Below are 17,500 nucleotides of genomic sequence, written 5' to 3'. Positions count from 1 at the left end.
ATACTAAAATAGCAATATTACATACACGTGTCTGTTTTGTACGCCGAGGAAAAACGAACAGCAGGTTTAATTTGGAACGTTATAATCATCAACTAAGATTATGGTGCTACTGCATTTTTTTTAATCTACAACATTATCTCTTTCAGTGTTGGCTGATATCAACTTTCCAACCCACACTATCTGCAACGGTAGCGGTCGCCCGAAGGAGTACAGGGCAGATGGAGTGGGCATCCCGGCGCTGCTGGATGCGATTCTCACCCTTATGCCCCTTGATGCCTACGTCGAAAATCCTGTAAGTCAAATGGCGACCAGTGATAATCCAATATAGACGATCGGGAGAGAGAGAGAGAGAGAGAGAGAGAGAGAGAGAGAGAGAGAGAGAGAGAGAGAGAGAGGGAGAGAGAGAGAGAAAGAGAGCGATAAGGAGAGAGAAAGAGAGCGATAAGGAGAGAGAAAGAGAGCGAGAAGGAGAGAGAAAGAGAGCGAGAAGGAGAGAGAAAGAGAGCGAGAAGGAGAGAGAAAGAGAGCGAGAAAGAGATAGAAAGAGAGCGAGAAGGAGATAGAAAGAGAGCGAGAAGGAGATAGAAAGAGAGCGAGAAGGAGAGAGAAAGAGAGCGAGAAGGAGAGAGAAAGAGAGCGAGAAGGAGAGAGAAAAAGAGCGATAAGGAGAGAGAAAGAGAGAGGGAGGGAGAGAGAAAGAGAGCGAGAAGGAGAGAGAAAGAGAGCGACAGAGAAGGAGAGAGAAAGAGAGCGACAGAGAAGTAGAGAGAAAGAGAGCAAGAGAGAAGGAGAGAGAAAGAGAACTAGGGAGAAGGAGAGATAAAGAGAGCGAGAGAGAGAACGGGAAAGAGAGAGAGAGCGAGAAGGAGAGAGAAAGAGAGCGAGAAGGAGAGAGGGAGAGAAAGAGAAGGCGAGGGAATGAGAGAGAAGAGAAAGAGGGAAAGAGAGAGAAAGAAAGAGATAGAGAGTGAGATAGAAGGCAAAAACGAGATAGAGAGAGAGGGGGGGGGGAGGAAGAGTGAGAGAAAATGGAAGAGAGAGAGAGAAAAAGGGAGAGAGAGGAGAAAGAAGGCGAGAGAGAGCCACAGAGAAGCGAGACGGAAAGAGACAGAAATCTAGAGAGAGAGAGAAGGCGAGAGAAACAGAGAGAAGGCAAAAGAAAGAGAGAGAGAGAGAGAGAGAGAGAGAGAGAGAGAGAGAGAGAGAAGGCGAGGAGAGAAAGAGAGAGATGGATGGATTGAGGAGAGAGAAGGCAAGACAGAGAGAGAGAGTGAGACAGAAGGCAAAAACGAGATAAAGTGAGAGACAGGGGGTGGGAAGGGAAGAGGGATAAAGAGAAATAGAAAGAGAGACAAGGCAATAGAAAGAGTGAGACAAGGGAAGGGAGAGAGAGAAAAAAAAAGAAAAAAAAAAGATTAGAGAGAGAGAGAGAGAGAGAGAGACAGAGAGAGAGAGAGAGAGAGAGAGAGAGAGAGAGAGAGAGAGAGAGAGAGAGAGAGAGAGAGAGAGAGAAAGAAAAAAGAAAGATGATAGAGAGAGAGAGGAGGAATAAGGCTAGAGAGAGAGAGAGAGGAGAAAGAAGACGAGAGAGATACAGAGTAGGCGAGAGAGACAGAATGCTAGAGAGAGAGAGAGAGAGAGAAGGCGAGAGAAAGAGAGAGAAGGCGAGAGAAACAGAGTTGGGCCCAACACCTCGACAGAAGGAGAGACACGAGAGTCGTAGCCCTTGATACCTCTGGAGCTTTTGATTCGGTATGACATAAGGGCCTCATTGCAAAGCTCAAGAGCCTCGGCATAGAAGGACAACTACAGCTTCTCAGTGATCATCTCACTAACAGAAATCTCTCAGTAGTTCTTCAGGGATCAGAATCAAGATCATATCCCATCGAAGCAGGAGTCCCCCAAGGAAGCCTCTTAGGCCCTTTGATGTGGAGCATTTTCTTTGATGACCTCCTTAATCTCATACCTGAGGCAGTCGCATATGCTGAATTGGGGCCAGTAACCACAAGGAGTTGGGGCGAGTTCTTGGCCGCGTTAGAAAGGTCTCGAGGTCCTGCGTGGCTTAGGCTATGAGGCGTTCCGATAAGGGGCCCCTATAAGGGATCAGGACGCGAAAAAAAACTAAAATGCCGCTTAAATATTTAAGCAACAGGACATGCTTGCAGGTTTATTTAGGGTGCTATGGAAACATATCACAGAGGAAATTACTAAATTAGACTGAGTACGGTATGAAAATTTTCATGCCCCTTTTAGACCCCTTAAATACACCCCTAAACAACAGCAAGGGTTACAAAGGTGATCCAGGGTGCTATGGAAAGCTATCACAGAGTAAATGAGAATGGATGTGGTTTGAGTACTCGTATACCCCTTATATACCCCTTAAACACCCCTAAATAATGGAATGGGGTAGGGTGATCGAGGCTGCTATGGAAAGCTATAATAGAGTAGAGGTGATTGGGCATGGTTTGAGATCTCGCATTCCCTCTAACTATAGTGGGCGTAGGCAAGGTCTATATAAGTACTTATATAGACCTTGGGCGTAGGTACATGTCACCTTTTCGGAGTGGCATTTTGAGCGTGACATAGACATTGGTTCTTTCTACCCAGAGAAATGTCTGCTTCGATGTTCCCCAGGGTTCCGTGTTAGGTCCAGTTCTTTTTTCTATAATAATAAAGAATAAATACTAGATTGCTTCGTCGTTCAATACGCTGACGATACCCAAATACTGCAGACTGGAAATATAGCCAGTATTGCAGAATTGATTGAGAAAGCAGAAAGTTTCCAATCAGCTGTCAATATGTGTTTCCGGAGGATTGGTTTACTTTTGAATAAAAGCAAAATAATGTATTTTTATTGGCTCTCGTCTTCAGATCTCACAACTATCAGATGACATAAGCAAAATAAAGATTTTTATTGGCTCTCGTCGTCAGATCTCACAACTATCAGATGATATTTTTATGAATTTTGACAGCGACCGTATACTACCCAAGACCGTGGTAAAAATTTAGGAGTCTCTTTTGTTCAATATATGTATTTTAACTCATGTAGATGGACTAAGAAGAAAAGTTAACCGTATTCTCCTTTATCTTTATAGAACAGGAGACAGCTTTGATACCTCAACACAGATAATGGTTAATCATTAGTATTGAGTCTTATCAACTATTGCTCAAGAATTCTGGGAGTAAACAAAAGAACAGACTGAGAGTCCAAAGGTTGCAAAACTTAGCTGGAAATGTTGCCGTTGGAGGCTTACGTAAATATGACCATGTAACCCCAGCTTTGAATCACTTAGGATGGTTAAATATAAGAAACATATATGACGTGTATTTTAATCTTTAAGTGCTTGCATCAGTGCTTTCCCGAGTGGTTGCTCAATCTTCATACCGTGAATGATATAACAGGCACAATTACGTACCAAGAACAAATACAGTATCAGGCACAAAAAGGATAACGGTGAGATATGAAATCAGATTCCAGCACACATAAAGAACACTGTCACTCTCTGCCTTTAAACACAAGCTAAAAAAATATCTATATCTACTGCATGGCTAAATCGAACTTTGTATAAGAAACTGTATGTAAAATGCAACCCCAAATATTTTTTTTCCTCTAATATTTACTGTAAATAAAAACAATTTTAAAGTAAAATTAGAATATAATATAATATTCCATAAATTTATTTTGTTGAAAATTTACTTTGGTACTATGTTGTAGCATGAGTTATATGTGTTTCCCACTTTATTTTAATATTGCTTGATATGTGACCATGTTTTTTGCGTTGCAAGGAGTCTAATATATTATATCGAATATATGAATTCTGAATATATACTAATAACTTAAATCAAGCCTTGTTTACAGAATTGAACCAATATATGAATATGTGATTACTTATAATTAATTGAACAGGGATAATTTTGTACATCAAACTTTGCATCCTACAAAGAATGTGGGAATCCTCATTATATCTGTTTGGATATCATTATATGATTAAGCAGAGATTAATTTCAATAATTCCTTTCAATGAAACATTTTTCATTCATTTTATGTTTAAGTTATATGCACCTGTGTATATGATTATAATGATATTTATTTGCATATTGTAATGAATACCCAATGTAAATTGGAAATAAAGTTTTATTATTATTATTATCTCTCTCTCTCTCTCTCTCTCTCTCTCTCTCTCTCTCTCTCTCTCTCTCTCTCTCTCTCTCTCTCTCTCTCTCTCTCTCTCTCTCTCTCTTTCTCTCTCTCTCTCTTCCCTTCTTGTCCCTTCTTGTCCCTCCCCTCCCATCCCCTCCCCTCCCCCTTCCCCCTCTCTTTTCTCTTCCTCCCCACCTCCCTTCCTCCTCTCTCCTCCTCCTCCCTCTCCTCCCCCTTCTCCTCCTCCTCCATCCCTTCCCTCCCCTCCCCTCTCTCTCTCCTCCTCCTCTTCTCTCCCTCCTCCCTCCATCCCTCCCCCCCACTGCCCTCTCTCTCTCTCTCTCTCTCCTTCTCCCACCCTGCCCTGTCTCTCTCCTTCTTCCCACTGCCTACACTCACTCACTCACTCACTCACTCACTCACTCACTCACTCACTCACTCACTCACTCACTCACTCACTCACTCACTCACTCACTCACTCACTCACTCACTCACTCTCTCTCTCTCTCTCTCTCTCTCTCTCTCTCTCTCTCTCTCTCTCTCTCTTTCAATTATCTTGTGATGAAAATCAAATTAATTGATAAATACAAAAAAATCTTTTCTTTTTTGTCAAACAAAAAGCTAAATGCTCGTCCAATTTTATAGGTTCAGCTGATGGACCTCACCGATGGCGACAAGGCAAAGGGTTTCCAAGTGCCGGTATGGGAAGAGTACCGCAAGATTTGTGACAAACATGAATCTGTACCAGTGAATTTCGAGAAGGTGGAGCGCTTTGAGTTCTATGAGAGAGCCAAGAAAGTTTATGCCATCATCCACACAGGGTATGTCTGAAAGCCTTTAAAGATCTTTCTTATGGAATAGGAGATTATGGAATAATCCATTTTATTGTTACTGGGCAATTAATGTAATTGTAGTATTTTATTTATTGTTACTGGGCAATTAATGTCATTGTAATATTTTATTCTTTGGTCCTGTTTGAGTTTCACCACAAAGCAGTCTCAGATGTGGCAAGTAATTCCATATGGTCTTCCTTTATATTAGTAATAACTAGGGGTAGTAGTCTTCCTATGATGTCCTAACCTGTTGGTCAGATAGATAGTGAACAATTCCCTGACCTTGATATATTATTTGGAAAAGAAAATGTTTAGTTTTACCTCAGATTATGGGTTCTTTTTAACTGACTTGGAATGTTCTTGGTGGATATGCTTGGCATAAAGCCATTGACAGAAATAGGATTCTTCATGATTAGAGTTGTTCAAAAGCCAACATCATTAAGCATGTTCAAAGTCTCGTTAGTAACAGTCCCTGTTTCATATATTCTACTACTTACCTTACACAGTCAGATGTATTTGCTTTTCCTTTACAAATAATCACAATGCCAAATGACTGTTCTATCTAAAAAGTGAAACTGATTGAACTCAGCTTCAACTAGTGAAAAGTGAGAAAGTCCTAAATCATCTTAAAAGTGGATCATGAAGATTATCCTTTGTTATCAGTTTTTATAAGATAGTGGACAGTGGTTAAACTTTCATGAACATTGCTGTAGAGATGAGGAACAGTATAGCAAAAAAATAACTTTTGTCAAATGGGTTTATGAAAACATTTGTGTCTTGAAAGGTGTATATGATGTTTAAAGAACAATAACAATAATAATGATATAATTAGTGACAATGATGATGATAATAATTATCATAGTTCCGACATCCACGGACAAGACGTGTAAAAGTACTGCGAGTAATATAAGAATTCAGATGATTGTATTGGAGGGGAGGTATAGGCAAACAAGATTTCCTAAGAATTAAATGAGTTTATTGCCAGAATAAATACATGGGGTAGACCATATGCATTTGACATTTTAAGAAAGAAGGGCTTTCTGACAAAAATACAGTATCTTGATGTAGATAAAGTAGTGTGTGCATCTGTAATAGCTATATTCATTAGTAAAATTTGCAAACCAGTGAGATTAGAGTTTTTGAATAGGAAATAGCTTTAGATATATGAGACAAAATCAAGGATGAAGGGAAGCTGACAAAAAAAAAGGCCATGAAATTTCACACTTCCTTTTTAGAAATTTGTACTTCTAATTATAAATTGAAGAATTAGTAAAACAACTTTTCATGAGAATAGGTAACTTTTAACAAAAAAAATTGTCACAGTATTTCTAGGTCTCATTTTCATATGTAATGAAAGAAGATGCATCAGTGGAAGGTACTGACAAGGAAAAGGGATCAGAGAAGAAGAAAGAGATGTAACTTCCAGCCTAATAATAATGATCTCTGTGACATCACACTTTGATGACTTGATGTTACAGAGGTCTATAACTATAATGCTGCATTCAGAACTCCTTGTCTTGCTCATCTAGACATCATGTCAGGACCAGTTGGAAAATGAAGCCATGTAAGGAACCTCCAAGGCCTTCATTGCCCACTGTGCAACCCGCTCGAAAGTAAACATCTGCTATTTTATCATACCAGTGGTGCTATTTTACTCACTGCATAGGTTTTGTAACTCCTTTGATACATGGTTAACTGGCCTGCAACTAACAAACACAAAAATACCCTTTAATAACATCAATAAAGGGCCATAAAGTTACCTATCTATATCTTATTGTTGCTTGCAACTGCCATTGTTTACATATAAATGTTATTGTGATCTAATTTTTGTCCTGCTTGCCCTGCTGCGAGAATGGGACAAGTTGGACAAATAGACGATTTGTCCAGGATCCCAAACTAGAGGTTCTGAACAGTCAAAACACCTTGTCCAAAATGTCCAACTAGTCAGATGAGGAGTTCCGAATGCAGCATTAGTGCAGACTGCTGTCCCAAACAGATGAAAGGGAATATCCCATCTCTTCATCCTCATAATTCTCAAACTATAAGAGTTTCTATAAAAGCATCACACAGCTGAATCCAAATATAGATGAGAAATTAGAATTGGTGATTAGGACTCCATATCAGTAACATGTAATATAGTAATTATTTAGCAGTGTTTAGCAATCAATCATTTAGCATTATAGTGCAATAATATACATTTTTTTTTCTTTTCTTTTTCAGAGAAACTGCAGCCTATGCCAATATTCTCCTGAAACGAGGAGTCTGCTAGTCACCCATGTGTACTTCTCTGGAAAATGTAGTTAGCCTCTGTCAGAAACATCACTATAACCTTCTTTCAGTCTTAGAATGTGGACTTTGAAATTTAGCATTTGTTAAATATAGTAGGTATTCCATAAGATGTTAACACTTTAGTACTTTGAAAAGCTTGTAACAAATTAACCCAAAAAAAGCAAAAACAGTATAGTTTGACTTTGCATTTTTCAATTGTATTCCTTGAAAAATTTGACTTTATTGTAAATATCTGTCTTCAGAGTTATGCCAAATAACAGGAATGTTTGTGGCACAGCACTTTTTTGGTGAATAAAGAAGAAACCAGAATCTTTTCTTTAATGGCCCTTTTGTAATTAAGGCCAAGGTATTACATTCCCATACTTCTCAGAATTTAATCAAACTTTAAATTGATAACTGCCTTGTATGTGTATGTTAAGTGATGAAATAGTTACTAAGGAAATAACAGCTATCCGTTATATTTCTTATGCAAGTATTATGATATTCCTCAGTATTTTTCATGTAACACATACTCAACTTCTATTTTCTGTAGACACAGGAGATAACAAATAATTAGTCACTACCACTGTAAATCTCTTGTTGTTATGTCAATAATTCCTTTTGAATACTACAGAAACATGGCAATCTTTCTTCCTTAGTATTTTAATTCTTATTTGCAGCATTTCTTATTGCTTTAAGTAAATTTTATAAGTCCCTCTACTTAAAAAAAAGACCTTTTGTATGGTTCAACTGAATGGATTCCTAATTAGGAGATAGATAGGAGTAATAAATAAGAAAAATCCTTTGAAAATACTTTATTCTTCTGCTGCTATATCCTTGTACATTTCATTACAAAATTACGGGTTGGCTGCTTGGAAGTAGAAAATTACAGCTACTCACATGACAGGTATTGTCTTCTTGCACAGTGGTAAATCCAAAATAGAAATTATATAAACTTTCTTGTTCTGCTAAAAAATATAAAAAAACTACTGTGACAGATTCTGTGATTAATTTTGTGTGTGCATGCATGCGTGTGCGTGTGTATATGTGTATATGTGTATATATGTACGTGTGTGTGTGTGTGTGTGTGTGTGTGTGTGTGTGTGTGTGTGTGTGTGTGTGTGTGTGTGTGTGTGTGTGTGTGTGTGTGTGTGTGTGTGTGTGTGTGTGTGTGTGTGTGTGTGTGTGTGTTTGTTTTGCGCACACTTGCTTGAGGGTACACAAGCCCATAGGTGTGTGTACATGTACATATGCCTATGTATTACTCATGCAACTATTAATCTGCACTTCCTTATGTGACTGTGTTCAGGTATGCAAAAGTGATTAATTTTGTGTCTATATGCAAGTGTATTTTAATTGAAATATCAATATCAGTGAAAAAAAAATAATGAAAGCCAGATAATGATATAGTGTTTCTTTCTTATTACCTGTCTTTACAGCAAACAAAAAAAATTATTATAGCTTTGCCTAGTGAGGATTTATAAATTCATACCTTCCATGTTCCTAAACTGCAGGTTGGGCAAAAAATATAGTGTGTGCAAGAAGACAATACTCTTCTAAATCTCCCCAAACAGGCACTGAACATACATTTCAAAGCCCTACACAACCAATTCACAACATGAGGAGTTAGAGAAAGTAAATAGGAAACAGATAACCACTTGACCAATACCTTCAGTTGCAATAACGTGACATTTGTGGTGGCAGTTTTTCACATGTCACCAGACTTCATAACCTGAAACATTTGTGCATATGAAAATGCTTTACATGTAACAGCAACCGTAACGAAGCTTCTATTAGACAATTTGGAGAAGTTCGGCTTTCCTAACATACCAATACAAAGCAAAACAATTACACATTTGCACATTCAGTGTCCTTAAATCACAGTACATATCAGAGCCTGAAATGGGGGGGGGGGGAGGCATGCTTTTGGCATCCAGCATGAAGTTATAGGTTGTGAACAGGGTTTCCACTGACATGAATATAAGTTTCCATTATCAATGGAGAAATACCTTGTATGACATGAACAATAATTACACATATTGGTGTGGCAATGACTCAAAAAATCACATATCTCCTCTGAATGTTAGTCCTCTGGCTAATAGGGACAGGACAACGACTCTCTAGTGAGAATCTTTCCTGAGTACAGGTAGCTTAATGGTAACTGCTGCAAGAAACAAAGAGCGAACGTCATCACTCTTATGAGGAGGGGAAGTAGTACATATAATACCATTTATAATACATTCACTATGTGTCAAATATATATGGATTATAAATATATATTTGCATTTCAAAACTGATGACTTATTAATAAAACTATATGCTGGAAATTTCTCTTCTTTTCATAAACTTGACTTACCATCTTCAGGACATATTAAAATATTAATTACCAAGCCTAATTTCTTTGGAAATACATAATTTCACTATTCAAATAAAATATCTACTTCGGCAATTCACTTAGGAGTCAAGATATAGAACAGGGATAAAGTAATTCATACTGAACTACTCTGGAACTGCAGTTATTTAAATACTTCCCCTATCTCAAGAAATCTTGTAGCCACGCGGTAAGTTAACAAAAGCAGAAGAATACAACACACTAAAGAAATGGGACCATCTTCCTATAGGTATACATAGAAAATTAAAGACACCTAACCTTACATTTGGGATACAAATTCACCAGAAACTCTTGCAAGTTAATAAAGATGTGCACAATTCTCAACTGTTAGGTAAGATGTCTTCTGTGAACTCCAAATAAATCCAACATCCTACATAATCAGTGGTGAATCACACCATAAAACAGAACCAGAAGATTGGAGCCTACAAAGGTAACATGTTACAATGAGGATTTAATTACACAACTTGTGAAATCAAAGAAAAACCAAACAACTAATGACTACATGCATACATAATGAATCTTTGAAACAAACCCAACAGAACACATTAGATACATTGAATATATATTTACCATATTTACTGCTGAATACAACACTAATCAAAACCACGTAATCAAATAAATCAATAACTTCCCACTATACCTACCTCTATATATATCTTTTTTTTTTAACACAACTACATTAAATAGCACATCCACCTACACATGAAAGCTCTCCTATAATGTAACAGGGCATCTTCAAATGTCTCTCTTAGACTCTTTAGTGGAACTTAAGACTTGCTTCCCATAGCTGCAATATAAGCACAAATGTAAGCAATGTAAAATAAAGGCACAGAGATGGCATTGACCTTTTGGCGAGTGAATTATCAGCCTTACATTCCAAATTTGAACACCCCACATCAGTCAATAAAACTGGAAAAAGAAACAGAGGAGACACTGAATAACATCAACATACCAGTTTTTAATAAATAACATGTATAACTCCATTTCCGGCAAACAGACGTAGCAGTGACGAGGTTTAATGGGTTGTACACCCTTTCGATACCATGGCTTGGGTACAATAAACACAGACAAACACATTTTCATAGTCTTTGGTTAGCCTAGGGCTATGAGCCAGACAGATATAAATGCCTGTCTGAAATCACACCGACCTGCTACCTAGTGTCTTTCATAGTAACAAGCCTCGAATTCCATATTGCCTGATAAAACCAGGTTTATAGCCAATCCTCCAACCTGTGGAGTATGGCAAATATTCTCCTGGGTGTTGGAGGTTAATGTTTAAGCTGACTTTCTTCAATGTTAAATTACAGGAGGTAATCATGTGAATGAACCAGGAAGAGAGTTGATTCTGCATTACTCTTCAATCACCCACAGAGATAGTTTATAATTCAGAATCAATCCCACTTAATCTGTACTGCTTGAATCAATGCACTGCATGAAAGGGCTGAAAAGAAGCCGTACAGCTTAAGGTGGATTTACCCTTTTTGAAAACCCTCAATAATAGACTAGTTAACGTCTTTGCCCAATATGGCCACTACTTGGCTACTTTCCGCTTCTGACCCCTGACGCATGGAGGTATCCTCAGAAACTCTCTAGCCAAGTTCATGAAGTAAGAACACTAAAATCTAGTTAATCATTTCTCAAGAATTTAATGTGATGACTTTAATACTGTACCTATTGTAGAACAAACAGTTAACGGAATAAACATACCTTCATACTTAAACAAATAATATATCAAATATAACGCTTTCAATCAATTTGCATTCCTATCAATATTCTACTGGAAACATGGTATCACATTTCTTCACAGAATTGAATTTATGTTACCTGACTCATAATAAATGTTCATTACAGTCTCACTAACCATGATAAGTTCTTGTTATATTTTAGCATTCTTACACCCACATACCTGACATCTATGAGAGCTGAAGTGACTGGAAGATTTTTCATCCTAAAATCTAAATACTCTTGAAAACAGACACTGATCAATGTCCTAAATCAGCAATGCAAAGACTGCTATAAAAATATGACCTTGGATTATAATCAATATACAAAAGTTTGTCACTTTTGTACCGATAAAATCAATAATCATTTTGTGCAGTACATTAAAGTACAAGACAATATTTGAATATTATAAGCATGCATCCAGATTTAATAGCACATTTACAAAACATGTATTCCATGAAATATATATCTAAAAACACAATATTTAGTGTTTACATGTTTCAAGAAGCCATGGCACATAATAAGTACATAAGGATATCATTTATCTTAGTTTATGTATGAAATTGTGAAGCTGCCATGTACAATTCCTACCAAAATATATGGAACTAATGTCCATTCCATAGAAAATCTTGATTTTGCCTTTAAAGGAACTGAACATGAATTAGGAAACGAACTATTTTCTGAAAATGGAAAAATGTTGTGCAGGTAGCTACCATCAACTCTACGGAGTTTCACTCACCAATATCAAATACATACTGGACAGTTAATATTTTACAGAAATGACTTTTAACCATCTCCTTTTATGTATGAATCATCTAGTAAAAATTGATAAAAAGACAGTATACAGTATTTACTCCTAAAGTAAACAACTATTAAAAATGTATGTTATGTAATAGACATTTTTGGTTTGTACAGAGATTAGTCTTTTGGTGAGGTGACTTGTCAATATCAAACATGTGTTGAAAAGGAGCACTGCTGAGGGTACAGTGGTAGCCTAAATATTTATGTGTGCTGACAGATTTGATGACAGGCGTCATCTGCTAGCTCCAGTGACTTTATAGCAGCTGCACAGTGTATACAACCACATGGCATACACATACGTATACATACGTACGCATGAGACGTGCTACGAAGATGGGAGAAGGACGTAGACACTGTTATACGGACGGCAGGCAATACGGGGCACGGGGCAGAACAGCACAACATGGCATCTAGGTCGCCAACGGAAAAAAAGAAAAACACGTATAAGTCATTGCACAAAACCAAACATTTTGAGGAATCATGCAACACGAAGTTGATTCTTATCCTAAGGACTCTTTTTTTTTCTGAAATGATTCAAGTTGGAATGTGTCCTCTGACTAGCAGAAAATGTATCACATATGTGGTTTTGGTGACTGTATGCATGCACAGCAAACAAGACAATTAAACTGCGCACAGCGTTTCACAAAATCATTAATTGCATGTGGTGTAAGGTGCTGCAGACAAATTACAGCACCAGAATGTCACTATACATTCAGTCATGATGTGTTGGAGACCTATAAGTGTAATTTTGAACATTCATGTCAACATACAAGAGGGGATAACCTGCAACACTCACAGATATAGAGCATGAACAGAGTACAACCTTAATTGCTGGGAATGACATTAAAAAAAAAAAGAAAGAACAAAAAAAAAAACACATTGGCCATTAAAAAAAACAGCAGTAGCTTCTTACATTACAAAAACAGTGATCACTAACACAGAATACACTCATGACTGCATTCTTTTCATCTGCCAGTGACTGGGAAACTACAAACATTGTATGAGCAACTTAGTCTTTGGAACATTAGAAACAAAAATCATACAAGCATATATCTAAATCAAAAGGAACAACTGAATTATCACATCACAAAATCAAAATGAAGGAAGTGAAGAAAGCACTATTAACGTCTTTACTACAACTATAAACTATAAGGAAGCTAATATTTATTTGACTAGATGTAAATTACAGCTGACCATTTTGTATCTTGCAAAGGGAAATTAGTACAGTTTATCAAAAGGGACTGACAGTGCTCTTATATACAGAAACAAACATGTTGAGTATATATGGAAACTATGAACTAATTCGCATTTTAGATACCCTGTTAGTTTTCTCAACTTTGAAATCTTCTCAAACACACAGAGAAGTTCCTCAACATTTTTCATTTGGCACAACAACATCTACCTGTTTGTGAAGCTCTTCGTAATGATAAATTGAACTAAAGAATCTACTGGGATGTGGTCAGTGTTCTAAATTGTTTTTGTCAATTTATGTGTATGTGATTGAAGATTAAGGCAATCTGTTTCACCTGTAATTTGAAATTATCACACTAGGACAAGTTTTCCAATTGTACTGATAGTCAGATAGTCCACATAAACAAAAATAACCTACCACAATTAACAATCACAATGCATTAGATTTCCCTGAAAAAATATAAAATTATATATGACTGAAAATAAAATATATCTCACATAATATCCTGGGTACATAGTTACCCATAAGATAATTTTGAGCTCTTGCACAACCATAGTATTGAATTTTAAGATAAGCTTTCTAAATTACCTACTGCTCAAAATGTTATTCTTCTTTTAGTATTTCTATGACAATCATGAAATTACAAATTCCAACCTACACACTGTAAATTTGTCTTTCTAGACTTCTAAGAGCCACGTTCACATTAAACTGGCAGTTGGAATAATTTAAACACGACAAGACTCACAGTTACGGTACTTGAAAACTCTGAATTGCTCTAATACAATACAAAATGTGATTCTCCTTCCCATGAACAGCATAAGGCATAATAGAAGACAGCAATTACAGCTCATCTGCATTAACAGACAAACATTCAAATACCTGATAATCATCTCTTGAAGTCAAACTACAAAGAGACCTCACTGAAGTCAACCAATAACATGGAAACAAAACATAATATTCAATTGTAATAAATATGTCAAAAAATATATAATATAAACACTGGAGCCACAACACCAGAGGTATCACAGAGCCTTTGAGCAGTCTGAACAAGTACACATGAACACCCTGTTCTCTGGTAGGTTTACACAATCAATTAAGAGTCTTAAAACTACACAAAGTCTTCTGTACTCCATCATAAGGCTTTGATCATTGTAGTTTGATATTATCCTCAAGGTGCAGTTTACAGGTTTGCTTGTCAAAATTGTGGTTCCATTATCCTCTCTTTTATTATTGAAAACAACAGAAGAGAAAGTCTATCAAAATAAAACCTGGCATGATTCTCTTACGTCAATATAAACCTGAGTATCTTTTCTTGTTTTTCATGTACTGATCATATGTTGTACAACTATGAAAGGTGATGAGTTGCAGATCAATTCTGCCTGCAACTTATGACTCATAATTGTTTGTCTACCATAAAAATCCATAAAAACATCACTTCAGTAGACATTTACAATATCAATAGGCTAGTAAGCTTCAACATTACTTACAGTGCTACACTGCCTGAAAGACTTTTAGAGGGACGTATATTTGTACACAATAATATATGAATACAACTCCACAAAACATTTCAGACAAATTGCTTATCTTTTTATTCATTTACTTTTTAGTTTCCAAAACATACCCAAGAAAACTATCCCTGAACAAGAGTATTGTGAGTGCTATTTCCATTACACACTAAATATTTTCTCTTGCCTGAGCTGAGCAAAATCTGCTTTTGCATCTAAGAATTGACCACAGACCTGCTTTCTTTCCGATTGTCAGAATATGTTGAATCTTTCAGGAGGAATCCCTTAGTCAGATAAGATCTTACATCCCTCAATGAAGGGGGTAAAGAATGACCTCCAAGTTTTAAAGAAATGATAAGAAAAAAAAATACTAAAGATGTAATGGAACTAGCTGCATTTCACCACACGCAATTCTCCAATCACACAGAAAGGTACCTGTTAGTATGGCTTGCAGTCGGTTTTGGATCGCTTCAGTTGGACCTTCAACCTCTTGTTTCCAATCTGTTGGCCGTTCATGTGTTGGATTGCCCGCTGTGCATCTAGAGCATTGTCGTACGATACAAATCCTGGAAGGGAATTTCATTTTGGTTACATGATTGCCTGCTTCTCTACATAAATACAAAATTGGCAAAACAAGGAAGGATTCAAACAAAGAAAACATGCTAATCTTGGGAAAGATCTTTAAAAAAGGAACATCAATTTCCTTTTATAATTTCAGTTAGACATTTTATTAGGAATGACAGTTTCTCATACATTATGTGCTAAAATCTTACCAAATAATATCTTAAATCTACCCCATGCAATGCACAGCATATTTTCTTTTCTTTTCTTTTCCTACAACATTTAGAAAAAAATCTACTTCAGTCTGTCTTCTGTGCATATTATCAATCTATTTATACCAACAGTCATCAAGACATTTAGTATGAATCCATCAATCTAACGTGTATTTCAAAATGCTATCTATATGAAATGTTGGCTCAAAGGTAGCAGAACTGTCCAATTCTTGGTTTTCAGAATTCAAAGTCGAGAAACAAAATTTGTCCTATTCAGCACTGATCTGATCTCCTTCTCCATAACTTGATCTATAATCTGCAAGCTAAAAATAATTTAAAGCTATCTATGTTATCATTTGCCAATTTTATAGTGTGTCACAATTTCATTATATGCATATGGAAATTTAAAAGGATGGCCTCTATTAATCTTGTACAAGTACACAAGTTTTTTTAATATTGCAAGATTATAGTTATTCATAGAGCTTTATATATATTATCTCCATTTAGCATATATTTGCCAAGGTACATGCACTGACCTTTGTGGTTTTGTTTTATCAATTTTGTTTATACATCAAAGGCTCAACAAGTAATTCCATCAATTATAGAGTCAAATCATTAGGCCTGGCTAATCTGACCAGTTTAGTCCATTCCTTGAATCTATGTTTTTTAAGTTAACATTATTATTGTTACCAACATTGTAATTATCATTATTATTAAATAAAAATAGAAACTTTTCTTCTCAAAAATTCAAGGGATAGGTTATGTATGTATGCATGAACTCAAGCTTCAAAAAGTCAACAATACCCCACAGATTAGCATGAACATGGTATTACATCTTTTTTTTTTTTTAATTACATTGGTCATGGGAAACTGAATTTTAATACTGATGATTAATCTCTTGAAACATAAATGGTGATGAGATAGAAAAGAATAAAATAAATAAAAAGAAACAATAATTTTGCTTTATTTATGTTGGCCTCAGATGCAACCTATAAATTCAGATTTAGAGAGCTGGTAATTATGTCATTCAAACGATTATAAAAGTTGCTTGTTTTTTTTATATTTTCATGGGAGTAAAATTAATTTCTTCTAATGCAATTTGGATTAATCTTACAAACAAAACTGAAGTTGTAACACATAATTAGCCCTGTTTTTTTTCTCTTTTAATAATGAAAGATCCCAAATTATATTTTCAGGCAGTGATAATCTCTTTTTCATTACTTGAGCTTCACACTGAAGACACCCCAGACCAACCATTACAGGGAGAGGTACTAACTGAGTATTGTCCTTTCTTCATCTCACTTTGCAAATGAGCAGGAGGGACTAGATAAAAGGGAAGAGTGTTTACAAAGGACTGAACTATAAAAATGTGTGTGAACAAACACTAATTAATGATAAGGTATAAAACAATATAATACAAAAAGGGTGTAAAACAATAGAATACATGTTCTCAATACTTAAATGCATAGACACAGAAATTAATATTTTCATTATCATACTTGGACACTGAAAACAACACAGACATTTTATACTATCAAGAGGAGAGACTTTTCAATGGAAGGGCAAGAGAATGTATATGCTCCAAGAGCTTATCTTTTCTTTCATATAGTTCCTATAAAATCTATGTTTAGTATATATCCCTAAATGGTGTACAAAATAAAAGCAAAACAGAAAGAAATTATCACACCACTCATAAAAAGAAATTGCACAACAAGAAAAACACCCTCCCAATGCCTTTACAACATCACACCTCCACCATACATTATAGACCTACCAAAGCACTTGGAAAGGTTTGTTTGTTTATCTATGAAGACCTTGGCCGAGATGACCTTCCCAAATGGCCAGAATGCTTGGGCTAGCTCCTGGTCTGAGA

The 17,500-nt window shown here is 36.1% G+C and overlaps 2 protein-coding genes across 34 annotated transcripts in view; one reads left to right on the top strand and one right to left on the bottom strand.

Moving 5' to 3' along the window:
- The first annotated feature begins 145 nt into the window (after positions 1 to 145).
- LOC113809052 (fucose mutarotase) lies at positions 146 to 7,572 on the top strand. Its single transcript, XM_027360540.2, has 3 exons — positions 146 to 292; positions 4,787 to 4,962; positions 7,195 to 7,572. The coding sequence occupies exons 1-3, from the start codon at positions 263 to 265 to the stop codon at positions 7,241 to 7,243; spliced, it is 255 nt and encodes an 84-aa protein (XP_027216341.1). The 5' UTR covers positions 146 to 262; the 3' UTR covers positions 7,244 to 7,572.
- Positions 7,573 to 8,042: 470 nt separating this feature from the next.
- The window catches only part of LOC113817988 (CUGBP Elav-like family member 2), a 344,309-nt gene continuing 334,851 nt past the window's right edge, over positions 8,043 to 17,500 (bottom strand). For 29 of the 33 annotated variants that reach the window (XM_070131113.1, XM_070131094.1, XM_070131103.1 and 26 more), the window contains 3 exons: positions 17,402 to 17,500; positions 15,290 to 15,420; positions 8,312 to 12,567 (listed from right to left, as the gene is read on the bottom strand). The exon at positions 17,402 to 17,500 is cut by the window's right edge and continues 123 nt beyond it. In XM_070131113.1, coding sequence (XP_069987214.1) covers positions 15,293 to 15,420; positions 17,402 to 17,500 — 227 coding nt within the window. In that variant the 3' untranslated portion in view covers positions 8,312 to 12,567; positions 15,290 to 15,292. Of the gene's footprint in view, positions 12,568 to 15,289; positions 15,421 to 17,401 lie in introns of all 33 variants that reach the window. The other 4 variants (XM_070131117.1, XM_070131119.1, XM_070131120.1 and 1 more) reach the window with 2 other exon arrangements.

The sequence above is a fragment of the Penaeus vannamei genome, chromosome 16 (genome assembly GCF_042767895.1).
Source record: "Penaeus vannamei isolate JL-2024 chromosome 16, ASM4276789v1, whole genome shotgun sequence".
In the NCBI taxonomy this organism is placed as follows: Eukaryota; Metazoa; Arthropoda; class Malacostraca; order Decapoda; family Penaeidae; genus Penaeus; species Penaeus vannamei.
Note: the sequence above shows the minus strand (reverse complement) of the source record. Positions and strands in the feature narration are given on the sequence as shown.